This window comes from Pogona vitticeps, chromosome ZW-PAR, assembly GCF_051106095.1.
Source record: "Pogona vitticeps strain Pit_001003342236 chromosome ZW-PAR, PviZW2.1, whole genome shotgun sequence".
NCBI lineage: Eukaryota > Metazoa > Chordata > Lepidosauria > Squamata > Agamidae > Pogona > Pogona vitticeps.
Window position 1 is genome coordinate 5,332,653 of NC_135800.1, and position 25,189 is coordinate 5,357,841.

At 57.7% G+C, this 25,189-nt stretch overlaps 1 protein-coding gene across 10 annotated transcripts in view; it reads left to right on the plus strand.

The window, feature by feature from the left end:
* RGS3 (regulator of G protein signaling 3) overlaps positions 1 to 24,765 on the plus strand; it is a 35,916-nt gene extending 11,151 nt beyond the window's left edge. For 6 of the 10 annotated variants that reach the window (XM_072985060.2, XM_078382627.1, XM_072985062.2 and 3 more), the window contains 16 exons: positions 624 to 691; positions 4,025 to 4,106; positions 5,132 to 5,237; positions 5,739 to 6,105; positions 6,652 to 6,691; positions 9,117 to 9,304; positions 9,495 to 9,578; positions 10,991 to 11,102; positions 11,534 to 11,577; positions 13,288 to 13,419; positions 16,147 to 16,881; positions 19,268 to 19,347; positions 20,719 to 20,820; positions 21,492 to 21,553; positions 22,789 to 22,955; positions 23,525 to 24,765. In XM_072985060.2, the coding sequence (XP_072841161.2) occupies positions 624 to 691; positions 4,025 to 4,106; positions 5,132 to 5,237; positions 5,739 to 6,105; positions 6,652 to 6,691; positions 9,117 to 9,304; positions 9,495 to 9,578; positions 10,991 to 11,102; positions 11,534 to 11,577; positions 13,288 to 13,419; positions 16,147 to 16,881; positions 19,268 to 19,347; positions 20,719 to 20,820; positions 21,492 to 21,553; positions 22,789 to 22,955; positions 23,525 to 23,710 (2,555 nt within the window). In that variant the 3' untranslated portion in view covers positions 23,711 to 24,765. Of the gene's footprint in view, positions 1 to 623; positions 692 to 1,270; positions 1,519 to 4,024; positions 4,107 to 5,131; positions 5,238 to 5,738; positions 6,106 to 6,651; positions 6,692 to 9,116; positions 9,305 to 9,494; positions 9,579 to 10,990; positions 11,103 to 11,533; positions 11,578 to 13,287; positions 13,420 to 14,735; positions 14,756 to 16,146; positions 16,882 to 19,267; positions 19,348 to 20,333; positions 20,496 to 20,718; positions 20,821 to 21,491; positions 21,554 to 22,788; positions 22,956 to 23,524 lie in introns of those variants that run through there. The other 4 variants (XM_078382629.1, XM_072985068.2, XM_072985069.2 and 1 more) reach the window with 4 other exon arrangements.
* Positions 24,766 to 25,189: the final 424 nt, after the last annotated feature.

Below are 25,189 nucleotides of genomic sequence, written 5' to 3' on the forward strand. Positions count from 1 at the left end.
TGTATTAAAACTGGCAGGGGTGCAAGCGCCAGAGCCTCGGGCCCAAGAGAAACCCGGAAGACCTTTCCCCCAGGGAGACGTGCTTGGCCTGTTCTCTTGCGGTCTTTAGACAGAGACGGAAGGCTTTTGAAACATGGCAAAATTTTGCCGCAATCCGTATTGGAACCGTTTCTGTGAAAATCTCTAAAATCAATAGACAGGTATCCTGGGCTGCTAAGGATTGTGCGGTTGGCCATCGTTTGGCGACTTCCGCCATCCACTTGCACTGTGGTTTTTAATCTATATTGTTTCATTTTTTTGGTTGGAATTTTTATTGGCTCGGGTTGGTTCTTGGGCGCCACTGGGGCTAGGTGTCACTGAGGAGCGGAGAACAATAAATGAGCGGGTGGGATGAAAAGCAAGACAATTATTGGCAAACCTCTGATCGGATGGATGGGCCAGGGGGAGGCCAAGAGAAGGCCAGGAACCTCAAGGACCGGTTGCCAAAACTTTATTTGTTGTTTCGAGTGGCAAGCGTTGCTTCGCATCGGCTTCAACGATCTGTCGAGGTGTGAAGCGTGATGCTTGGATGGAAGGGAGGATGGGGCTGTTCCTTCTCGATGGACTTATTTTCTGTTTTGCAGCCCCGATGTTGACCACGCCGGCCATGTTTCTGGGGGACCCGCAGAAAGAGAACATGGAGCAGGTCAAGGTGGGTGTTGGGGTGAGGTGCGCTAGAGGTCCACTTGCTGAGGGCAGAATCTGGGCAGCAAGGCTGAACGAACGCTTAAAAGGCTCGTCGTAAAACAGAGAAGACTCGGAGACCACCCTTAGTGGCTCTGGAACAACGAGGACGCCGGGCAGCTGGCAAGGCCGGGGCGATGGGCGAAGAGGGTGGAGGAATCTCTGCTTGTGGATGTGAGAACAGGAGAGAGGAGTTTTCTTTTGAAAAGGCACTCCTTGCTTTGTGGCTTGTGGGTCTGTCTCTCTCTCTCTCACACACACACACCCCTACCTCTCCCCCTTCAAATAAGAATAGATCTTTTCCTGCCCACTTTGGCAGTGCCAGGAAAAGCACAGCCCGCTCCTACATCCGCCAACACGCCCGGAGAGATTGGGCTTGGGAACAAAGGCCGCCGGCCCCAAAGAGCTGACCGGAATTGGACCCGGAGCTCCCGGGCTCTCGTCCTCGTCCCTCGGAGTTGTTCTCAGGAAGCCTCTGGCCTTATCGTCCAGTCGCACTTGGCGGAGGCCGCTGGGGGAGGCAAGGGAGGGGGGCGGCTTCCTGCGATTCTTCTCCTGCGCTCCCAGGTTCCCAGGGCAGCCATGCCAGGAGCGGCAGTCAGACTGGGAGGCAGGCAGGCAGGGGCTTCTCTTGCTGTCCTTCGGCTGCATTCCCTGGCCAGGGAGCCCAGCCGGCTGGTGGGTGGGGGGAATGGTGCAGCTTTCCACGGGCCAGTGGCAAGCCCTGAGGAGGCCTCGGACATGAGTCGCTTCCATGAGCTGTGTCGGGTGTGCTCCGAGCAGCGTTATCAGCAGGTGGGTTGGATTCTGCCTCTGCCTTCTCCCCTGCTCAGGTGTGCAGGGCTTCAAAAGGCACCCACTTTTTTGGCAGCACCAGTTGGTGTGTGGCAGGGGAGCAGTCTTGGCCGGGGGGGGGGGGGGCGGCTTGCTTTCTCAGCGGCTAAAGGATAATGACCAGATTATTTAATGATTCCTTTCTTTGAGATTGAATGTATGTGGAATTTTCTTGGTAGGATTTAGTACAGTCAGTCTGTAGGGGTTTGAAATAGCTCTACGGGTGTCCTTTTTACTCCTGGTGCTTTATTTATTCCTGTTACTTCGAGAGCAGCTTTCACTTCATGTAAGTATCTGGCTATGGTGCTCGAGGCTGAGAGTTCAGTTCCTCACTGTGCCTCCTTGACAGGGATTGGGCTTAATCCACAGGGCCCCTTCCAGCTGTGCAGTTTCAAGATGATGATGATGATGATTTTCATTTTCTAAAACTGCAAGTTTTCCATCAAGGAATTTTATGTCCCTTGCATCTTTTCTGTATATTGTTTCTGTCTTGTCTTTATATTATTTTATCCTGATCAAACAATGTACATCCCTGTTCATCTCCCAGCATCTCTAAGTAAGGTTTAAATTTCTTTCTTTCTTTTCTTCTTCTCTTTTTTGAGTCTTAAGGGCTAAATGTTTTGGTTTTTCTTTCCAGGTGGCCTTTTCTGGTTCTTTGCATCGTTTGTTATCGTGGGTTGACTTTGCACTTTGTGTGCAAGTCAGTGAAAAGTTGCATTTAGTGTTCTGACCCAATACCGTCAGCTTTTACTTTTACTTCTCGACTGTCATTATCCACTTTCATCGTTTCCAGAGTCCTCTGTTGATGCTTTTTTTTTTTTTACGAGCACAGCGCTCTTCATTTTGTGCTCGGTTCTGATATAATATCTCTGGTTTTAATCCGCGGCCCTTTTGGCTCCCATTCCCTTGAGTTTTCCGACATCATCCTCTACTTTCTTTATGTGCTCTTTCAGTTCTTCAAAAACGTTATCTCACTTATATGTTGACATGACGATGGTTCACCGTTCTTCTTCTGCTTTACTCTAACGTTTGCCAGGAACCGTTCATGGCCTGTTCTGCAGTTGTTTTTCCAGCAGAAGAGAGTTTTCACATCTTCTGCTTTTGATTATTTTTATTGGATGCCTACATCAGCTGTCCAGTGACAGCCACCGATCTCGTACAATTACTGTACTGATTCTTTCACTTCTCCCCCCTCCTGTCCGTCCCCTTCTCCTCCCCTCCGATGCTTCTTCTGGGTTTGTTTTTTTGTTTTACGGGAAAGAAAAGGCAGAATAGCAGCCGAAGGTCCAGCTCCCCCAAACGGAGGATCACTTTCTCTTTTTTTTGTCCATCAGGGGAGAGTGATTGACGGCATGTAATTTTGGGCACAAGTCTGCTTAGAAGGAAGCCCTTTCGAATCCTCTGGGGCTCCTGATGTGTGTAGGGTTGCTGCCGTCACCTGCAGGAGAAAGGTGGACTTTGGGGTTAACACAGAGATCCTGGTCGGGCTTTTTCAAGTGGCGGAAGGAGGAACTCCCTTGGCATGAATAGCAGGTTGTTCCTCTGCTGGGGCTCCAGACGGCACCTCTTCAGAAGAGCCACTGGCTTGGCGCCTCAGGGTTGTCTTTTACAGATCCAGGAATTTTCCACGAGGCTCTTGGCCAGCTTCCGCTTTTCCCCCTGCTGCCCAAACCCTCTGCTTCGGGCTTCCTGGTGCCCCCGAAGTTCCCCCCACATGTCCGCGGAAGCCTTCTTTCTGCCTCCTTGCAGAGAAAAGCCCGGGTACCCTTCCCTTTGACCTGGAAACCTCATTAGATCAGGGCCCGGTGGCTCCCGCAGGAGCCCTCGGCGAGGATCCTCCTTCTGATCGCCTTTCCCAGAAGCCGGAAGGGCGGTCCTTTCCCTTGTCCTGGTCAAACAGGAAAGCGGCAAACATTTCTGGCATTGCTCTGCGTTAACCAGACAGGATTCCACCTTGGTCTGTCTCCTGGCCCTTGTGAGGAGGGCGCCCCACGGCTCGCTTGAAGGAGTTGTCGGATTCCCGTGGGAATCTCTGGTCAAGCCCTCCCCGCCTCTCCGCTTCTCCTTCTAGCCGTGAAGGCTATGAGTTCTTTCTCTAGTGACTTACAGAAAGGGCTTCAGTCTTTTTTTCTAAAATAACTCCTGCCCCAGGGATCATCCTGGTGAACTAGTATAGAAAAACCTCATCTGTGTAAACCTTTATGATTTCCATGCCCGATTCGGCTGGTGAAAAAGGGGAGTTCCTGCGTATGGCACCTGGCTGCGCAAAACACTTTACCAACGAGGCTAGCGCTCAGCTCAGCAAGACCAGAGACCATCTTTAAATGTGTCTCGAGGGGAGAGTCGGCAGGCTTGATGAACGAATGGGGTGCGCCCCCCCATAAGCATGCCCCTTTTCGCTGAAAACATCTGCTTGGGTTGAGAGGATTGTATTTTTTCCAAAGTAAACTTTGCTCTTCGCCCTCAGATCACGATTCCCCGTGGAAAGAACGGATTTGGCTTCACCATCTGCTGCGACTCCCCTGTCCGGGTGCAAGCGGTGGATTCCGGTAAGAGCGTGCAGAGGGCTTCTCCGTCTTCCGTCGCTTCTCTCTGGGACAGGAGGCATCCTGGCTGGCCTTTGAGGTGGGGGGGGGCTAGAGCCAGAGAGCAGGGCCTTCTCGGCGTTTCATCAGGACCCACGCGGGAGGTTCCCAGCTAGCCTGGGACAGACGCCTGTGGGGGCACCTCTGTTGCATTTAGGGACCGAGCCCCCCCCCACCTTGCCTCCTAGTTTGATGTCAGATGGATAAGTGCCAAGCCAACCACATTTGGCATAGAATCCTCCGGGTCCCTGAAAAGGAGGCAGGACCAAATCCGGCTCCCAACCCCGGCCGTCCCTGCTTTCTTGCAATGCAGCGAGGGTGGGGCCGGTGTGTGTGTGTGGAGGGGCAGGGGACAGGATCAACTTCATTTCACACCATGCACCCTTCCCCCTACTGACCCCATGAGGGAAATGTCATTGGGATGGAGTTGGGTCCATCGGTTTTCTCCTTCCCCCTGCACCGTTTGCTCTGTTCTTTAACGAAGCACTCGTTCCGCCTCCCGTAGCACCTCTGCTTTCCGCCATCAAAGGCGTCATTGAAGGCCTCTTTATTAAATATGCACAGTCTGTCTTTGGACCACCCCCCCCCGTGTGGCACCCAGGAATTTCAGGGGCCCCTCCCCAAACCACTGTAGTCGTTAATGAAGACACCTCTGTCTTTGACATTCGGGGTGATCTCAGAAGCTCCCCTCCAGACAGTCAGAGGCATTCTGCTAGTTTGATCCTCAGTAAAAATCCCAAGTATCAAAATTCTGGGCTCCCGCAGAGAACCATAGAGTCCTGTGGCGTAGGTGTCATAGAGTGGTCCTGCAAACACACCCCTGCTGCCAGGTCCTCCTCTTCACAGCAGTCCAGTGCACAGGAGCCCTGCCCTCTCTGGCATGTGGCCATCCTGTCTCCCAGAGACAGGGGAGGTCCCTGAACCCTGGGGCAAGCCTGTCCAGGAGCGGTGCCCCCATAACCTCCCTTCTTTCCTGCGCACTCCGGCAGGGGGCCCAGCAGAGAAGGCCGGCTTGCAACAGCTGGACACCCTCCTTCGGCTGAACGAGCAGCCCGTGGAGCGCTGGAAATGCGTGGACTTGGCACACGAGATCCGGTGGGTACGAGACCCATTCGGGCAGGCAGCCAGAGAGGTGGAAATGCGATCTCTCTGTTCATTACCATTTGTGGATCAGAGGGTAGGGAGGGTAGGGGACCTGTGGGCACGTGAGCAAGTGCAGAAGAGTCAGGGACCTTCAAGAACGGGGGGGGGGGGGGTTTGGACTCCATGGCCTTAGAGTCCCCTGGCAGTTTTGTTCTTCTATGACTCTATGATTCTGGGAAGCCATGGAGAGGCCTGTCCCTGAGTCAGCCTAGCTTTTTTTTTCTCCAGCAATATTTTGGCTGTCTGGTACCCCAGAAGAGTTTGCACACAGGCGCTCGGAAATGGAAGAGTGGGGTGTGTGTGTGTCTCTCTCTCTGGGTGGAGGCTCCACTAAAAGTTGTGGGTCTCCATTTCTGCCAAGGGAGAAAGGGCATCTTTTACAGGAAATGGCGGGCACAGAGATCTAATACTGACTTTGGCCCTTGTAACACCCCCCCCCCGGGTTCCTTGCAGGAACTGCCCGCAAGAGATTATACTGCTGGTCTGGCGCATCGTTCCGCATGTCAAGCCCGGCCTGGAAGGGGGCCTCCGGCGTTCGTCCTGCAAGTCCACCTTTGACCTGCAGCTGCCGCCCAAGAAAAGGGAGAAGAACGGGGTGGGCCGGGCGTCACGGCCGCCAGAACAGCGCCAGAGCTGCCACGTGGTGTATGACGGCCACGATGGGCTGGTGCTGAACAACTGGGAGCGCTACACGGAGCTGGGGAAGGCCCCCCGGCAGCGTCAGCAGCAGACCTTGCCCCCGCTCCTCTCGCGTCCCCCCTCAGGGGCCGACCGAGACAAGAACTACATCATTCTGGCGCCGCTCAATCCTGGAAGCCAGGTAAGGGAGGCCGTCTAGGGCAGAGGCCAGCAACTGTGGGGGGACAGAGAGAGATGCTCATGACACCACGACCCCTTTCTCCTTTTGGCCCCTCAAGAGGAAAAGGTGGTCAAGCCAGCCTCAGGCTCCAGGTGGGACCTCCTCCGAGCTGATCCTGCTCTGTGGGGAAGGCTCAAGGTCAGGGAGAGTCGGGGCCCCCATCCATGCCAACCTCCTGGGCGCGTTTGGCTTACGAGTGGAAGAACCTCCACCACCACCCCGTGCCGTCTGAACGGTGGGATGGGCAGAGCCGCTGAGTTTTCTCAGCACAAACGCAAGCCACAGGGGGCTTGTTTGGCTGCTTTCCCATAAGTTTCTCCACATCGCTGTACACCCTCTGCTGCTGCTTATTTCCCAGGGGCTTCCAATTTTTTAAAAAAGGGAAACCTGAGATGTCAAAAGATGTTGAATCCTGTCCCTAGCACAACATTCTGCATAGGCAGACAGAGCATCCCTGTGCTCTCTGCGGAAAGGGAGTAACAAGATTTTTATCTTTGCCTCTTCCAGCTGCTGAGGCCGGTCTACCAAGACAGCAAAGGCCCCGGAGGTGAGTCCGCGTTTTTTCAGTTCATGGTGCTCTGTTCCACCCAGGGTTTGTCTGGCTGGGGATCTGGCGTGGGCCCCGTCGGCTCGCGGCGAAAAGCTGGCTCCTCGCCCCTTCCTTTCGTGCCCCGTCGTCCTGGATTGCCACCGGCATGGCTCCGACTCGAATGGAAATCCCATCGCGCTGGGGATGAAGCTGTAGAAAGAGCCCCTTGGTCAAGGGTTCAAGAGGAGCAGAGGCAGAAGGGCAGCGGAGACTCTCTCCCCTGTCTTGTCGAGAGCCTCTCGTCATTCAGTGGCCGCGAGGTGACCCCCAACCGGCATGAGAGAAGGGGAAAGATTTCTGCCACTCCCCTTTCTTCTCCTCCTGGGGCTGGATTCTGTGCAGCTCCCTCCGTTCCCCAGCTCTTCTGTCGCACTCCCAGGAACCAGGAAGGAATTCCACATTCCTTGCACAGAAAGGCGGGAGCTCCCGTTCTCAGCCTCCTTCCCCTCTCCTGTCCCTGAATCTCCCCTTCCAGACGTGGCTTGCTGACCACGCAAGGCCGAGGGGTGCCTTACGACCCAGCTTTTTTAAAAGGAATGGAGTGCCCCTGCTCCCCATCTCTCCAGTGGGGGGGGGGGGCAGGGCAGGCGGGGAAGCCTCTGTTGGCACAAGCAAACTTCCAGGGCACCGTGATTATTTCCTGAGCCACGCAATCCTTGTCCCCAAGAAGAATCAGGGCCCCCTTCCTCGGCAAATGCTATCTGAACCCTTGGCAATGCACGGTAAAGAGACGGCGGTGGCTCTCCTGCGGTATACGGCAAACCGCGGCCCGCAGAGTCCTCTCCTCCCTTTGCCAACAAGCAACAGGCTGGTTCGGCCCGTCGTTGGTCAGAGGACAAACAAGCCGCGAACTGGTGGAGGAGGCAGGATGCGGGGAGGCTGGAAGGGGACGAGAGGACTCCCCGTTTCACCGGCTGATGCTTTTGGGAGGGTTGGGATCCAGCCGCAGCACATGGTTCTGCTCTAGTCACAAGGCCATGCCAGCGTGGCATCGAAGACCACCTCCCGTGGGCATCAAGAGGGAAATGGGGGGGGGGCCAAAGAGCCGGTTATCCCATGGAAGGCCGCTGGGTGCCTGTGGTTTTTCTGGCGTGCCCGGATGGTAGGGTCAGTGGCCTTTTCCTAGCTGCAACCCCCGGCATTATTCCTGCCCTCCTGCCCCCCACCTCCCACCTCCAGGGTCAGTCAGGTCTCAAGCCGGGCCTGCCCAGGCCTGGCGTCTCATGACAACCTGGCGCACGTCGCCGGACCCTTTCCTGTCTAAAGAAAGGCTGGTGACAAAAGGGGTCAAATGTTTGGGCCCCGTTCCCCTGTCAGGAGGGGGGGGAGTGGCTGGCCGACACCCCCCCCCCCTTGTTTTCCCACTCCTCTGCGGGCAGGACTTGCTGTGCCGGAAATTTGCTGAACGGAGCAGCCGACAATCCGCCAGGCTGAGTCAACATTTCCTCCGGACCGTTTCCTATGGGCGCCTGGGAAAGTTTTCTGCTCGCCGCGGCCGGGCCTGGGAGACAGATAAGGGGGAAACAACCCCTGCGAGGTGGCCGGGCGCGCAAAGCAGGTTAAAAGTGCAGAGGGAGGCCTTTGGCCCCTAAAACGAATAATCCGCACTGCACAAAGGGAACCCCCTGCCTGCCTGCCTTTTTCAGCCCCAGTGACTCGCAAGGGACCAGGGTTTGTCCCCGCTGTGGTTGCAGTCCCAACTGATCCCTCTGGGGCAGGAGTGAGGGTCAGCGGACACTGGGGTCTGTGGGGCGTCCTTAAGTATGAATGGGAACCGGGGGGGGGAAGGATAAGGCAGTTGCTGTGGCAGATGCGCCTCTGCTCTGACTCACCTCGACCGGGGAGAGCAGGGAGGGCTGTCTTCGTGCTTAGGACCCTCTCAACGTCCCCTGCTTTCCCCAGATCCCCCTTTTCCTACTTGTCCAGGGATTCAGACTGTGGCACAGGGTCAGTGGAAACAAGACATCCCATTTTCCCCTTGCAACCTTTCTTCTCTGAGCCTTAGTGGAGGGAGAAGGCACCACCCTGTGGGCTCGGAAATGTTGTCTGTGATGGCAAACCACCGTAGCAGTGCGTGTGTGCGTTTTTTTCAGGAAGGAAAAGCTGGGGGTCTTTAGGGAGACTATGCCGCCCTTGCCCCTTTCAGCTGGAAAGGCCGGGCACCTTCCTCTTGGCATAGAGAGAGAGGAGGGCTGGGGGCAGAATCCAAAGGCCAAGGACTCCTGGGGGTGACCTGTCAAGCCTTTGAAGGTCAACAGGTCATTTCACCGGAGGGCTCCTTTCCAGCGGGGGGGGGGGCGCCTTCCCTGCTCCCTGGCAGGGTCCTCAGCCCAGAGCGGCCTCCTGCCTTCCAGCCCCGGCCTCATTCCGCTCCTGTTCCCAGACTCCCAGGGCAAGAAGTCTCGACTCATGAAGACGGTGCAGACCATCAAAAGCCAGGGAGGTGGCGGAGGCGTCAGCAGCAACAGCGCCCAGAACAGCACCCTGGGGAGGCCCCCTTTCCCCACTTCCAGCTACGGCACCTACGTGACCCTGGCCCCCAAGGTGCTGGTCTTCCCCATCTTTGTGCAAGTAAGTCTCGGGAGCCGTGTAGTGGTTGCGAACAGAACGGTCCCTCGGCCCACCGCGCGGCCGTCTTGAGGACTGTGGGCTTTCCCCCTGCCGGCTCCTTCCAGTGGCCCTCGCACCCTCTGCAATCTGGGGGCCATGCTCCTCCTCCCCCCCAGGAAATCTTCTCACCTTCTCCTCCTCTCCCTTTTAGCCTCTCGACCTTTGCAACCCAGCCCGGACCTTGCTTCTGTCGGAGGAGTTGCTTTTCCATGAGATCCGGAATAAACCTACCAAGGTCAGTCTCTCCAGGCCATCCCGGCGGCCTTCCGTCTCTCTCTCTCTCTCAAGGGTTACAGTGAGGTTCCTGGTGAAGAAGAGACCCTGTGGTCCCTTCAGCTCCGCAGCCCTGTCGCTCCTGAGGGGGCCCGTTTCAATCCCTGGAAAAAGCTTCTGCTGCCGCCTGGCTGGTGGTTTGCTCTGCCAGAGGCAAAAGGGGAGACGCCTGATCTTTTTTCATATTTATCGCGATTGCTCCTGCTGAGCTGGACAGTGATGAGAGAACAGCATGCGGCCGATTTTCCGTTGGGCTTCCTGGGGCAGGGGGGGTCCTCTTAGCCTAAGGAGGTGTGTTTATACCCACAAACCCCCTCGTGGACCCAGTTTTCAGTATTGCTTCTGAAAAGAGAAGAGAGCAATGAAATTAGCACCAAACCTAAAATCTGCTCCCCCCCCCCAACAAAGAGAGGAAGGAGGCAGGGGCGGGGCCGCGGAGAGGACGGAGCTCTGCCAGAACCCTCCCTTTCCCTCGGCCTTTTTCTCTGGCTTCCATCGCATCCTGTCTAGACCTGATTTCAGTTCCCCCCCTCCTTCCAAAATCTGGATTCTGGGCGGCTTCCGTTCCTTTGTTGCAGGTGGACTTCTCTGCCCGGTGTGGCTCAGAGCCTAAAATGGGGTGGGGAGGGTTGGGGGGGCTTTGGGTACCTCTGCAAAGGTAGCAGGTAAGGGAGAGGTTGGTTGGGTAGAGGTGGGGAAGGCAGAGCACCTGGGCGACCCAGAGCAGGCAGCCTGTCCTGTGTGGCTGTCCCCCCACGCTTGGAGGGTCTGGATGGACATTGGCTCCCCACACTGGGCTCCCCGGGGCCCCCGGAGGCCGACAGCCTCCCTCTCCCCCCTCGTGAGCACCTCCTTGAGGCCGGAGCTGCTTCTGAGCCAGGAAGGCTATCTCTGAAATGCTGCTCCTGGGTGTGCTGTGAGTCTGGTCGCAGAATGCGTCCTTCCTTTGGCACAGTGTGGGGCAAGATATGATCTCCCCCCCCCCAAAAAAAAATTATAAGAACCAGCTCTGTGAGTCTCAGGCGAAAAGGCATCCCTCTGCAGGCTGTGCAGAGTTAATTTCTGGGATGGCTGACAGGAAGGCAGGAGAGGAGGAAGAAAGCAGGATCCTGTATGTACTTAGTGGGTCATGAAAGGCAACAACGGAGGAGGAAGGCTGTCAGTCACACCCATCGTGTGGGCATCTCACTGGCTCAGCAGCAGCAGCCGCAGGGCTCTGAGGTTGCCAGGCTAGCCCAACAGCCTCCCTGGCCCGGAAGGGGACCTGATGCCCCTCTAGCGGGCTGCCTTCCAGGTGGCCCAACTCTCCAGGGAGGTGCGCCGATGGCTCCCTGCCTGTCCCGTCAGCTTCCCGTCTCCCCTCCCCGTGCCCAGGTGACCCTCTTCGTCTACTCAGACCTGCTGCTCTTCACCAAGGAAGACGAGCCGGGGCGTTGCAACGTCCTTCGCAACCCCCTGTACCTCAAGGACGTCCAGCTGCAGGAGGGTGAGTCATCTCAGGAGAGAGTGCACGACGAGAGGGCAGCGGGGGGGGGGGAGAGGACTCTGGGCAAGAAGGACCAGCTCTGCGATCAAAGGCTGTCTGCCAGCACTGCGCTGGGATAAAGGGGAGATTTGGACCCAAGGCTCTCTGGCCTTTGTGAGCGGAACTGCTACTATCCCGCACTCCTCCCTAAATTGATCCACTCGGCGCAGGCACCAGCCAGCCAGCAGGATCTGCCTCCTGACAGATGAGATAGGCTCTGTGCGCTGGCTTCCTGGCTTCCCCTTGGGTTTGCCCCCCCATCCCCTCCACTTGCCCAAGCAGGCAGGAGGAGATGGGGAATGACGTGCCTCCTTTGGCTCTTTGGGCGGGTGGTGGGTGAAAAAGACACCCAGGACACAGTGAACTCTTTCCTCTACGTCCTTCCCTTGCAGCTTCCTCCGAGGACCTGAAATTCTGCATCCTGTACCTGGCTGAGGTAAGGGACCAGCGGGCCTGAAGATCAGTGACGGACGTTCGCACTGTGGAGGGAAATGCGAGGGAAACAGGCCTGGGGGCTTTGGCTCTCTCTCTCTCTCTCTCTCTCTCTCTCTCTCTCTCTCTCTCTCTCTCTCTCTCTCTCTCTCTCTCTCACACACACACACACACACACACACACACACACACACACACACACACACACACACACACACACACACACACACACACACACACACACACACACACACACACACACACACACACACACACACACACACACACACACACACACACACACACAGCCCCATTTTTTTTCCTGTTTCCCCTCCAAGGCGTGTGCTCTCCAAGAGGAGCATTAGGGGTTTGCCTCTATGGGTGTGTTGTGGGGAGTTGTGTACACCCTCACAGGAAAAATAAAAGGCATCGCAGCTGAAGCATTCTGCACCCTGTTTTGACATCCGTGCGTTAGCCAAGCGCTACCATCACCTGGGCCTAATTGAATTGATGCAAGCCGTTAATTCCATTAGCAGCGGTGAGGGCTGAGAGCCTCGGAGCCGGGCTTCTGAAATGCTCTTGATGGAGAGCACTTGGAAACCTCTTTCCTGCGTCCTCTTGGGGGACATTCTGGCAGGATGCGTCAGTGGGGCAGGAGCAGGAGCGGCCAAGTGGCCCCCTTTTTCCCAGGCGGCATTTCTGCCTGAACTCATTTCCAGCAAGTCCCCCCCCCCCCCTTTTGCACTGCTCCGGGCCAGAAGTGTGGACTCTTGGATGTGTTTTCCATGTGCATTTTCCGTGTCCTCTCCGGCAATCCCTTCAAAAGGCGGGAGGGAGCAAGCGCCTTGCTGATTCCTCCTGGGCTGCCGATCCTGAGTGCCCTCCTTCCGCTCAGGACCGGGAGCTATCCTGGCCTTTCCAGCAGGTAAGGTTTCAGAAAGAACAGCCAGTGGCAGAAAGGATGAGGCCTGTGTGATCCCAAGGGACAGGCAGAACCGGGCTGGTTTGAGCCGCAATGGCATCTTGATCCTGTGGGCCAGGGAGCCCCAATTGTGTGTCCATGGGGCCGCAAGGCGACTGGATTCAAGACGACCTCCCCACTTATTCTAAGGATCTTGTGATGTCTGAAAGGATGTCCCTCTCCCAGTGAGCTTCCCCTCGAGGTCCTTTCTTCCCCCATTTCCTTGGCCTGATCAAAGGAAGGGGGTTGTGCTTCGGATGCACTTTTGCCGGACCGTGTGTGTGTGTTGGAGAAGGAGCGAGAAGCATGCGGAGGCTTTCCTCCCTCATCGGAAGGAAGCATCCTGGAAGCGAGGACTCTCCTGGAGAGTAGAATCAGAGTGCTGTCGGCTCCCCTGATGTCCTCTCCCCCCCCACCCCCACCCCCAGGGAATCCTCTCCTTCCCCAATTAAGCCGTGAGCCTTAATAGAACTAGCCCACATGGAGGAATAGCGATTTGGCCACTTTCCAGTGGGAGGGAGAGACCCACCCCAGAGACGCCGCTCCTCATCCCCGTGATGGAGGATCAGATGGTCCTCCCATACAGGACTGGCAGCTCAAAGCCGTCCAAGGCAAGGGAGGCGGCTGCAGAGGGGCTGGAGCCATTTCGGTCAGTGCTGCCCACGGGTCCCGGTCGGGACTGACCTTCCGTGCTTTTCCCAGCCCCTGCTAAGACCGTGTCTCTCTCTCCTGTGTCCCCCAACCCTCCCCCAGAAGCTGGAGTGCGTGCTCAGCCTGGAAGCTCTCTCCCTGGAGCAGAAGAAGCGCGTCTGCTGGTGCTTGATCCAGAACATCTCCAAGCAGCGGCCAGCCGCCACGCCCACGGCCCCTCCGGCCGAGACGAAGGTAAGCCCCTGCCCTTCGGGGAGGAGGAGCCCACCCACGAGGCCGGCTGCCGGGCGGGAGGAGGTCTCTCCGTGGATCGGCGTTTCATCTGCCAGTTTGGCCCGGCCGCAGTGGCGTCGTCGATTCGCTCAGCGAGGGCAGCCACAGTTCAAGCCCTTGGGCTGCAACCGAGCAGCTCGCTTGAATCCTGATCGTGCCCGAAGCGCTGAATGAGAAACGGGAGGGGCGATAAAGGGCCATCTTCTGGAGACATGACGGCTTGCTTGGGGTTCCTGACGGATCACGCGCGATCCACCCCAGACACGTCCTTTCTAGCTTTGGGGAAATCTTCCACTCTGGTTTCCAGGCTTCTGGCCTCCCTTTAGCAGTGACCCCTCATGGAGGCAGGCATTCAACAGATGCCTCCTGCCTCTTTATTTCTCCCCCCTTGACCTGTTGCGTTCCTCCCGGGGTTAAAGAAATGGTGCCTTGCTTCCCTTCTTGAGGGGGGGGGGAGGTGTTGGTGCCTATGCTGCCACAATGGTCTTAGGAGAGAAAGTGAGATGGGGTGCTGGTTGCCTCTTCTCTCCCCCCCCCCCGGGCTCTTCTCTCCTGGCGGGGAGGGACACCTGGAGGCAGAGGAGAAGGGGCTGTCGGCTGCTCGAGGGCTTTGCTTCCTCCAGCTCTCAGCTCCGGCCCGGAAGCCTGCTTTGTTCCCAGCCAGCCTCAGGAAGGGCAGGCCGCCGGGTGGGAGCCAGCCATGCCTGCCTCTGTCTGCCTCGGGAGCTTTGAGGGTAATTAGAATTGGCTGCTCACTGGCCCGGGTCCTGCCGGGGCCCTTAATCCAATGAGGATGTGATTGAGGAAGGGCAATAAAACCATCCTCGAAGCTGGTTGCTGTTGGCCAAGGAGAGAGAGAGAGAGATGTTCAGCGTGCAGAGAGAAGTGAGCGGGCATCTTTCCTCGGTCTCGACTGCATCCCCACTTTGGGGCTTGAGGCCAAGCCAGCCCCGACTGGCCCCAGGTCTCTGCCCAGTCTTTTGGGGAAGGAATTGGAGGAGCCAATGGGGTGTCGTCCCCCCCCGGCTCCCTCCCTAGAGGCTGCAGGCTGGCTGCGAAGACGGAGGGCGGCGGGGAGAGAGGTGGGTGTCTCTCCTTGACATCCTTGGCTTCGCTGCTCTTCTTGGCCCCCCCCCCCAGGGAAGGCTTTGGGGGCTCCGGGGCGTGTGCAGACTTTTGGCAGCTCAGAGGAGGAGAGGAGCCGCAGCCAGGAGAGCGGAGGTCCCCGTGGGGCGGGGAGGAGAGGACACTTTGGCCCAGAGGACACTTTGCCACCTCCCTTGTGTTGTGTCTGCATGTGAGTGTCCTAATGGTGTGTGGTCAACAGGGAAGGTTGTGGCACCTTTAAGGTCAGCCGGTTTTATTGCCTGCTAGCTTTTGTGGGCGACCTGACGCTGGCGATGCAAGGGGGCGGCCGCCCGTGGACGCCACCAGATCTCCTCTTGGTGTCGCTGCGGCCGACAAACGTGGTGGCTTGAGTGGGAAGAAATGGTCCCTCGTCCGCCCATATCCCCAGAACTGCGGCGGAGAATCGTCCCACTCTTGTCTGTATTTTTCCTTGAGGTTTTCCTTGTTTCCCTCTGCAAGATGAAAGAGAGAAGGGAGAGGCATCCATCCTGATGGGGACCCGTTTCCAGGGTGGACCTTACCTTTAGGGGACTATCAAGTTCTGTGAGGGTGGAAGCGAAAGGGTGTGTGTGGAGTTCATCGTGAGTGGGCCTCACCCCCACCCCCGAGCCAGGCTGGGACCACTACAGGTGACCTCTGGCTCTTCGGCTGCAGGAGAAGGGACTCCACGGGGCAGCTTTGTGGGCCATGCCTTCGAAAGGACAGCAGTGCCAGGCAGAGGGGTTGCGCCAGGGTGCAATGGGCAAGGGGATGTGTGTGTGGCAAGTCTCTTGTGGCTGCTGGTCCACGAGCAGGCGTGTCTTGGGAGGAGTTTGATCAGGTTCGTCTCGTCTCGGCTCTGCTTGCTTCGCCCATTTGTCAGAATGTTTACCTGGGCAGGGCTCAAGGATCCCAGCAAATGCTGGTCCCACATGGTGTCCACCAGGACTCTTGCGTCGCCCGGATGTGTCCTGCACACCATTAACAGGTGCATTGATTACCGTGATGACGCGAAGCACTGAGTCATCATCCCGCAAAGGCCGTGCCGCCAGAGGCCCATCTTCCACTTCCCGGCTGCCCCAACCTCTGGACAAATCCCACTCTCCATCGTCTGAGGCTGCCGTCCTCTCGGGTGGGTGTTCCAGAAGGTGCCGTAGGAACCACAAAACGTGAGAAGAGGAAAATCCTGAACGCCCAGCCTCGGCTCTCCCCTTTGCTGCCCTTTGGAATAAGCACAGCCCACTTTTAAACTGGCGCAGTGGTCCCAAGATGGAGAGCTGAGGAGGGACTGTATCGCTTCTATGCAAGAGTCGCCCTTCTGGAGCAGACCCTTCCAGGGTCTCCGGAGTACAGCGCTTGAACTGTTTGGGGATTCTGGCCATGGAAGACACCCCAGAAGCTGGCCTGGATCAGTGGGGATGGTTGTGGGTGGACGTTATATCTTTGTTTTAGACTTTGACCCATGCTTGACCCTTCCGTGATCTTTCTTGGGACTCTGGACCCCCCCCCCCCTTATTCCTTTGCACTGTTTCCCAGCATGTGATTGACCCATCCACCTTTCTCCCTTTCTGCTCCTGCCAGATGCTTGAGTCAGAGGCTGCCCAACCTGGGGTCGCCTCCCCTGCAAGGGAGGATGTTCCCAGCCCTCCGTTTGCCTTCCCCGTGACCGATGAGGACGCTGCTACAGGAGAGACGATGGTGGGGGTCCAGCACGCCCTTGTTGAAGAAAAGGAGAGGGGCCCGGGCCCTCGGGAGGAGGAGGAGGCCCAGGAGCCCGGGAAGAGCCCGGCGGCCTTCACGATCCCCACCTTGCAGCTGGAGAGCCCCTTCGGCCAGGGCGCCCGGGCAACGGCCAGCACGGCCAGCTTTCACCCGGAGCGTCCCGCAAACCTGTTTGGGGAGGAGGGGGAGGAAGAGGAGGAGGAGGATGATGACGACAGCGAAGAGGAGGAAGAAGAACAAGAGGAGGAGGAAGACTATGAAGATAGCGACGGGGCCGCCTACCTGAACCTGGGAAGGGGGAAGCGCTGCAGCATGTTTGAAGCCTCCTCGGCCACCCACCAGCCCTCCTGCCGCCTGAGCGTGCAGCACTCCCTGCGTCGCCGGACCCACAGCGAAGGCAGCCTCCTGCGGGAGTCCCGGGCCCCCCAATCTTTCACCTCCGACACCAGCCTGGACTGTGCCGAAGGGGGCCCGGCCCCTCCTGGGCCCCCCAGCTGGACCCTGCCTTCCCCCAAGACCCTCAAAAAGCAGCTCGCCAAGAACGGGGGCTCCATCCACCACCTCACTCTCCTCTTTGTCGGGAACCACCGGAAGGTAGGCCAGCCCTGGGTCTTGGCACATGCCCACCCTCCAAACCTCCCCGAAAGCAAGGGCAGACACACACACTCCCGGGGAGGGTGCACAGAATGAGGTAGCAGAGAGCCCTTCTTCCTTGGAACTTGGGAGCAGGTTACGGGTGGCTTCGGCAGGCTGCCGCAGGTGTGACTATTGGTGGCGGGGGGGGGCTTGCAGGTGGATTGGGTCTGGTGGCATTGAGCCTCTGCTGAGCCCTGCCATTCACTCCTTTAGCAGCAGGAAGCTTTAACAGCAGGAAGCCAGGACTGGCCTGGATTGGGAGCCCGGCTCATGGCCAGTTTCCTGTGGGTGACCCTCTCAAAGGGAACAGCTAGCAGCTCACGCCTGACCCCCAGTGGGAGAAAAGGGGGGGGCTTTGCGGTCCTGACAAGCTGACGAAAGTGCCGAGATCCCTGGGAGAACCTTTCCGGGACCTTCCCACCTGCAGCACCACCCTGGGTCTACTGGGTTCTCATCTGGGCATGATCCTGATCCCCAGATATTTGGCCACGGCCGCTCTGCCCTCGGAGCGGCAACAAATGAACGCGCAAACGGAGGGGCAGGATGAGGAGAAGCCACACCTTCGTGACTTGTGTGAGACGAGCCGTCCTCTGACCTGCCCCGTAGATGAAACGCAGCAATAGCCCACCCCGAACGTTCAATCAGGAACAAAAAAAGGCACTGAGAATTTCCCCACTGAGCCCTCCGGCCTCAGCCCAGGGGGCATGAGACGGTGGCGTGGGGAGCTGGCCGCTCCTGCCTCCCCTCGCCTTCCTCCTGCCACCGGTCAGAGCGGGCATTTAGCTGGCTGGTCCCTGGCGGTGGGAGGTCTCTTTTCCACATGGGGAGGGGCCGTGGGTTCAGGCCGCGTGGGCTCGGACGAGAGGCCTTTCATGCGCCGTGTGGACTTGGGGTGGTGCTGCGAGAGGGTCAGTGGGCGCTTCCCTCCCCTAGCAAAGGATGGGCCACGCAGAGGGACGGGTAGGGGGCGTTAGGGCTGCTGCCAGGAGGCATTGCGGCCGGTCTGTCCATGCCCGAAGGCAGAGCACGCTGTAGCCAAGCCGTGGAAGGAAGCGTGCCAAGGGCCGGTGGCTGCAAACTGAATGCGCGAGGTGGCGTTTGCCCGAGAGAAGAGGCTGCCCAGGCCCGTCCGGAGTCCGCAACCTGAGGGAGGGAGGAAGGAAGCCCCTGTAAGCGCTGGCGGTCTGGGCGCCTTGTCTCGCCATGGTTGGGCTAGATTCCTGAGCCAGGTCTCCAAGGCAGCTTCTTAGAAAGTCCGTCTGAAGGTCTTCGACGCCCGAGAGTGTTTCCCCTCGGAAGGCACCGGCTAAATGACTTCTAGATCCAGGCAGGCCCCGTGGAGCCCCATGCCGGGGAGACAAACGGCCGCCGGGTTTAGGGCAAAGCTCCTTTGCTTCCGTGGCCTTATTTCCTCCAAGAGCAGAAAGAGCTTGAGAGAAACTCTGAATGGAAGCTAAACGGGTGCGGTAGGAGACCCTTTCTACGGGGCCGAGCGCCCATCCTGCCCCCACACGTCCCCACTGTGCCTTCTTGAGAAGGGTTGGATGGGCTGATCCACTGGGGCCGCTTCCAGCGCTGCCATTCAGAGGTTATTATTATTATTATTATATGTGTATAGTATATGGGTGTGTAAAAGCATACAAGTGCCACACAGCCCCCTAGTGTTCTGTTGTGTTTTGCCAAATCCTTCCTGAAAAGCGACAGCCTTCGCCTACTGCAGCAGAGGATTAGCAAGGCCGGAGGTCGGCCAGAGCCGTCTCTGGAGAGCCCTTTCGCTCTTTGCTCCGGCCGGCCGGCTCCACTCTGGCAGCCGGACCTTTCAAATGCCCCCGAGAGCCACCCCACCGTTCAGCCCACGCTGTCGTTGGGTGAAGCCGGTTCCTGACATTTTCACTCGCCGTGCGTCCGGGAGAGAGAAAAATCAGAGTTTGAGATGCACAAGCCGTGCACGGTTCTGTTTTTATCCGTCTTCCGTATCCACCGCGCTCGTGTTGAGCGAATACACTCTGAACCAACCCTTTAAACTAGAATATGGGGGGGAAACAGACCTCCTTGCAAGGGGTGTTTAATGTGCATGAAGCAAGGAAATCTCCCTCGGAAGGGAGGCTTCCCGGGTATCCCTGCGAGACGATCCAGGTTTTCAGTCGGAAAACAAAGAAGAGAAGGGAGCCTGGATGAGAGACGGACGCCTTTGCACGGGAGGCCGGCTGGCTCTCGGCCCCTCTTGTGCCAGTGGGGGGGGGACCACTCCCGAAAGGCATCTCGGGTGCCCCTGAGCTGGCCCTCTGCCCCAAGCGAGCCCTGGCTTTCTCGCGACCTCCATCCTGTTCTTCTCTCCCGGCAGCAGCAACGGCACGCGCTGGATCCGGACTGCCCCTGCGACCAAGGAGCCCGGGCCGCCCGCGAGAAGAGGAACAGGAACCTGTAAGTCTTGCCGTGCCACTGATTAGATCGTTAGAGAAAAAGGGGGCGAGGGGGGGCGGCTAGAGCCCGTGGCCGGCTGGCTGGCGGGTGGAAGCGCTGGCCTTTCACCCGAAATGGCCATCAAGGGTTGGCTTGTTCATACAAATAGGGAGTTTTGTGACCAGAGCAGACGGGGGTGGGGTTTTTTAGGTTTGTGGGTCCGTTGGCCACCCTTGCAACCTTCCTTTGCCACCAAGGTCTTCCGTGCATGCTCAGAGGCCCCCTTTCAGCTGCCCGTTCCTTGGGCCAGTTTGACTCACGAGCCACCCCATCCACACACATACCCCAGCTGCTCCATAAACCATCTGGATCGTGCCCTGGGGCGAACAGGAACACACACACCCCAACAGGAGCCGCTCTGCCCCTGGGAGGGAGGCTTGCTTCGGAGCAGCTGGTCCCGATCCCCGACAGAAAGGCGCAGCCTTGCCCGGCCTCCTTCCCCCCCTCCCAGGGATCCACCGGCCCTCCACAGGGGGGTGCTTGGAGGGGGGGAAGCCCCAGGCCCTGCCCGGATCTCGGCCACCAGCAGCTGGAGGGCAGAGGGTTCCTTGCTCTCGAGGTGGCCCCTTCCCAAAAGCCCGGCCCGCCTGCTGGAAGGGGTTCCCCCGGGGTGGGGGCATCCCCCGGACAGCGAACGAGCATGCGCGGAACAAGACCAGCCGCCGCGGTCGTGGCGCGCTCCGGCCACCGGGTGGCGCTGCTGGGTCCTCCCTCCCTCCTCCTTTCTGGGCGCTCCGGGACGGGGGATCCCGGGGGCGGGGCCTGCGCCCAAGGGAAGGGGGCGGGGCTTGCCGTGGGCCCCGCCTCTCCCGCCGCCGCTTAACCCTCGGCTCGCCGGCAGCTCTATATAAAGAGCCGCGCTTCCGGGCGGCCCCGCCTCCGCCGGCCGGGCTGAGTCGCTGCGGGCGTGGAGGGAGCCGCTCGGCGGCGGCATCATCCTCCTCATCATCGGCAAGAGAGTCCCGGGCCCGGAGGTGGTGGGAGGGAAGGGGAGGGGGGCCGGCCATCATGCCTTTCTTCCTCGGCCCCCCAGCCAAGGCGCCGCCCGCCGAGATCCTGCGAGGGGGCGGCGGGGTGGTCAGCCTCCAGCGGCGGCACACCGTGCAGGAGTAGGTCTGGGCCCCCCGGGGGTGGGGAGAGAGAGAGGCGGGTCTGGGGGGGGCAGAAGAGCCCCCTTGGAAGGGGGGAGGCGAGGGGTCCCCCCCTTCTCTCTCGGGGGCGGTGGTGGTGGCTACTGGGACCCTCGAGGAGGGGGGGGCGTGTTGGAAGGCCGGGCTCGCCCCCCCATCACACACATCCTCTGATCCCTCCCGGCTTTGTTCCCCCCTCCAGGGCCAAGGAGGTGAAGAACCGGCTGGGCCTCTTCCGGCGACGCCAAGGGTCCCCCGGGGGCCACCCCTCGGGCAAGCTGGACAAAGGGGTCAGATCCCTCAAGTGAGTGGAAGGAAGGAGGGGGGGAGAGGGAGGAGAGGGGCCGGGGCGGCTGCGGGGGTGGGTATGGGGTGGGGTGGGTGCTCAGACCTCAAAAGAGCCGCCAGGATCGGGCTCAGCCTCCTGCCTTTTGTCCCGAGCCGGCTGCCTCTTTCTGCCCCCACTTGCAGACCCGGGTCCCGAACCTGAACCCTTAAAGGCTGGCACCTTCCAGGCTTCGAGATCGTGGGGGCAGGCATGGTCCGCACAACCTTTCCCCCCCAAGGGCTCCCTTCCCCCCCCCGTGGCTTCTCCCTGGGGGTCCTCCCCCAGAAGGGGGGGTACCTGTGGCCTCTTTAACGGGATTGGGCCCAGAGGAGGGTCCCTCTTAAGAGCCCAGGGGCCAAAGTCCTTTGAAAGGACAGGGTGGTTATTAGGATGTCAACCAATCCTGCATGCAGCCTTTTTCAAGGGACTGTGCAGGTCAATGGGCGTGTGAGCTAACGGGCAGTGTTCGAGTTAAAATCATTGCACTAATGAGGGAAGGGTTTCATCGTCTGTTGGGGAAACAAAAGAGTTCGCTCTCTCGTTAATTGCTCCCATTCCTACGGAACGGTTTAGAAATGCACGACAAATGAGTAAGAACGAATTCTTCAAACCACCACCCTCCCAATCTAATTCCCTTTCCTGCTTAGGCCAACCGCCGAAGAAGCCCTGGAGTGGAGGGAGTCCCTGGAAAAGCTGCTCCAACACAAATGTAAGGACTTTTCTGCTGACTCAGCCTCTCCGTTGTCATTGGGTTTCAGATCGTTAGCATCCCCTTTGCCAACACGCCGCCGCATTTCAAGATTCGGTATCGAATCTTGTTCAGAGTTGTAGTTTCTGCCCACGTTCCCTCTAGCTCTGGCGCAATGTTTGCCGGTGACTGAGCCATAAGGAAGAAGAATAGCCAAGTGCAATGGGGGGGGGGAGTGGAGAGCCTCTGGGACAGAAACGGCCCTTCTTTTTTCTCTTGCCCCTTCTGCCTCGGTGGTGCTTCTTAGCCAGACCAGTGTTGTCCTCTGGAAAGAGCCATGCAGACCCTTGAATTTGGCCAAACCGTTGGGACTAGTCTTGTCTGTGCAGGCGGGCATCGGATGCCTCCACGTCTTGCCTCCGTCCGCCCTGCCGTCTGAGATCAGCAGTGAATCCGGGCCACCAAGCACGCCAAAGGGGGCATCACTATGGGGCCCTGTCGGGGCCTTGCGCTGGGATTTAGAAAGGTTAAACCTCCCTGCTTTGGGCCGCAGAGACTCCAGGTGCAGCCAGGAAAAAGCATGTGCCTGCACAGTCCCACCCAACAGGTGTGACAGAGGGAGAAAGAACAGTTTCTGGGAATAAAGAAGTCTTGGGACACATCGTAAGGCAAACGAGCTTGTCTTAGGTGTACGCTTTTGTGAACTCTCAACCTCTTTGTCCAATATCTCTGACAAAGTGGACTGCGGTCTGTGAAGGTTCTGCCAAATGAACCTTCCTGGCTTTCAAGGTTCCTTATTAACAGGGCTAATCCCTCCTTCCCTCCCTTTTCCGTATGTGTTGGAAGGCGTTCGGCCTGAAGAACCTTCAAACTCTTTGTCAGGTTAGGAGAGACGTGGAAGGGCCTCTTCCCGGCCTCATGAGATCAGATGGGCTTTGCTGGATCATCCAGCATTATCTACCCAAAAAGAGGCTGCCAAATGGTTCTGGAGGTATATATAAAGCAGGAAGCCCACCTTTCCTTCCTTATTCTGTGGGGCTACTCAGTCTTCAGAGTTAACCCACTTCTTGATCAGGAGGATTCCCAGTTGTGTCAGATTCTACTAAGATTAATTCTATTGTGGCAGAACATTTTCCTTCCTTGGGTAGTGGGCTGAGCTAAGGCAAAGGAGGGGTTTGCCAGTGCCGACGGAGCTGAGGTCCTCAGCCGGCCTGCTTTGACCCCCAAACCCTCCACCTCCTCCCCTCCCTTTTCAGATGGCCTGGCTGCCTTCCGAGCCTTCCTGCGCACCGAGTTCAGTGAGGAAAACCTGGAGTTCTGGCTGGCTTGCGAGGACTACAGGAAGATCAAGTCCCAGGCCAAGATGGCTTCCAAAGCGAAAAAGATCTTCATGGAATATATCGCGATCCAGTCCTGCAAAGAAGTGAGTGCCGGAAGGTTTTGCTGACCTCTCTCGGACCTGGGGGGGGCACAGGTTGAGGCTGGGTGAGGCCACGTGCCTCCCCGCGGACAAGAGCGCTTGGCCTGGCTTTGTGTGAAGCTGGAGCATGTGGATTCTTACTCAGATGTGCCAATGACATCCGTGTCGTTATTGCCAGCAAACGATGACTGGAGAGACTCAGTTACCCCTAGTACCAAAACGTAGGGTGGTTGAAGGACCAGCGGAGGCTCACTTTGAGAATCAAGTGATGGTTATGGGGAAAGGACAGGCCAATACATAAAAAAGTATCCTCTGAGTGGTTTTGCCTATCCTGGCATCTCTCCGATCGCTGTCATTTGCTGAAAATGGTGCTAATTTCATACTACCTTCTTTCCCCTCCTCCTCCCATGGTTGGACTGCCAGAAAGGTCCATCCATGTCCCGTTGGGAGGTTAGTGAAGCAAGCCACCTCTGACTGGCCCCACTTTGTCCTCCCTTCGGCTAAAGAACGCCAACTGTCCAGGCAGGTTCTCTATCAGCAACACTGTGTGTGTGTGTTTTCTGTTTTTCCAGGTCAACCTAGATTCCTGCACCCGAGAACATACCAAAGAGAACATGCAGGACGTCACTCCGGGCTGCTTTGATCTGGCCCAGAGACGGATCTACGGATTGATGGAGAAGGACCCGTACCCCCGCTTCCTGCGTTCGGAGCTTTATCTGGACCTCATTAATCAGAAGAAACCGAGCCCTTCGCTGTAGATGGGGCCGGGTGGAGGGACGTTTACATACAGTCAACTTCCTTTTTGACAGAGGAGCTGCTTGGCGACAGAAGTCCATGCCTCCCCCCCCCCAGGTGGGCCCGGAGGAACGACACCGTCCGGCTATCCTTCTGTCCCAGGAACTGGCTTTCCGTTCCGGTACGAGGACCTCTTTAGCAACCAAGCAGCTTAAGGGTCAAAGATCCCACCCCCATAGACCACTGTGAAATTCAGAGAGGACTCTCCTTTACGGCTTGTCCCCGAGGCGGCAGGCAGGGAGGGATCCCTTTTTTGAGCGTGGGCCTGGATCCGAATCAAGGTGGCTTTCCTTACCCGGTGTACAAATGCCTCCCCTTCTTTCTTCCAAAGAGAACTTCTGGAACGAGCAGCACGTCCACGCCTCGGTCCTTGACGAACCCACTTCCAACACATTTACATCTCACGGACAGACCTGCAGTCCGGCTGTTTCGTTAGCCCATCCGGATTTTTGTCTTTCTCTCTAGGTTTATTTATTGAAGTATTCTAGCTGGATACTAAGCAGGTCGTGCTCACGAGAACTTCTCCACTTCCTGTTCATATATTTTTATTTTTTTGTAATTTATGTGCAATATAGATATATTTTAATTATTATGATGAATATTATTATTGCGGCCTGTTCTCTTCCTTGTCTCCCCCGAACTTTCCCGTGGACTGAATGTGAGGAAGTGGTGACTGCTCGGCATCTCTTTTACGTCCATATTGTATTTCGCCCTGTTTCCTATTCAGCCCCACAGGAGATCTGTTTCAAAACGAGCGCCTAGCCTACCGAGAGGCTAGTGGGCCTTCTATAAAACCCAGTGCTGTGAATCATATGCTATTTCTGTGCTGTCTGTTTCACGAGAGAGACCAAACCTCCTCCTCCTTCAAGGTGTCTTAATGGGCAGACGTTCTTGCTAAGTGCCCAGTTTACACTTTTTGAGGCCTGTCTCTACAGTTAGCACGCCCCCCCCCCTCAAACACTTGTTTTTGGAATGCCTTGGCTATTTAGGATCAATAAAGAGACAACAGAACTTCTTATTCCTTGCTCTTTTTAATTCCTGTTTCTCTGATACCGAAGGCGGTTCTGTTGGGTCCTTGGCTGGCCGACAAAAGGGCTTGTCGGTGTGAGCGAGGCCATTCCTGGGGGCAAAGAAGCCGAAGCCCCCCCACCCGTCCAGTGAGGGAGGTGGAAGCTTCGAGCTTCTGGAAAATCTTGCATTTAGCTCAGGGAGCCCCACTTTTCTGGAGAGCCACTGTGCAAAAGCCGTCTGTGGCTCCCCGTAATGACGGGTGGGCTTCTCCGCTTCCAGGAGACATCAATCCTCGTGCTTCCAACAATTCAGCCGTCGTTCGGGGGGGGGGATGTTTAGCTGTGCCTTTCTACATTAAGGGGGCTGGACCAGATGACTCTTGACTCTTAGTCCTTATTCTACAGCTTTAGGATTCCTTAGGGAGATACTCT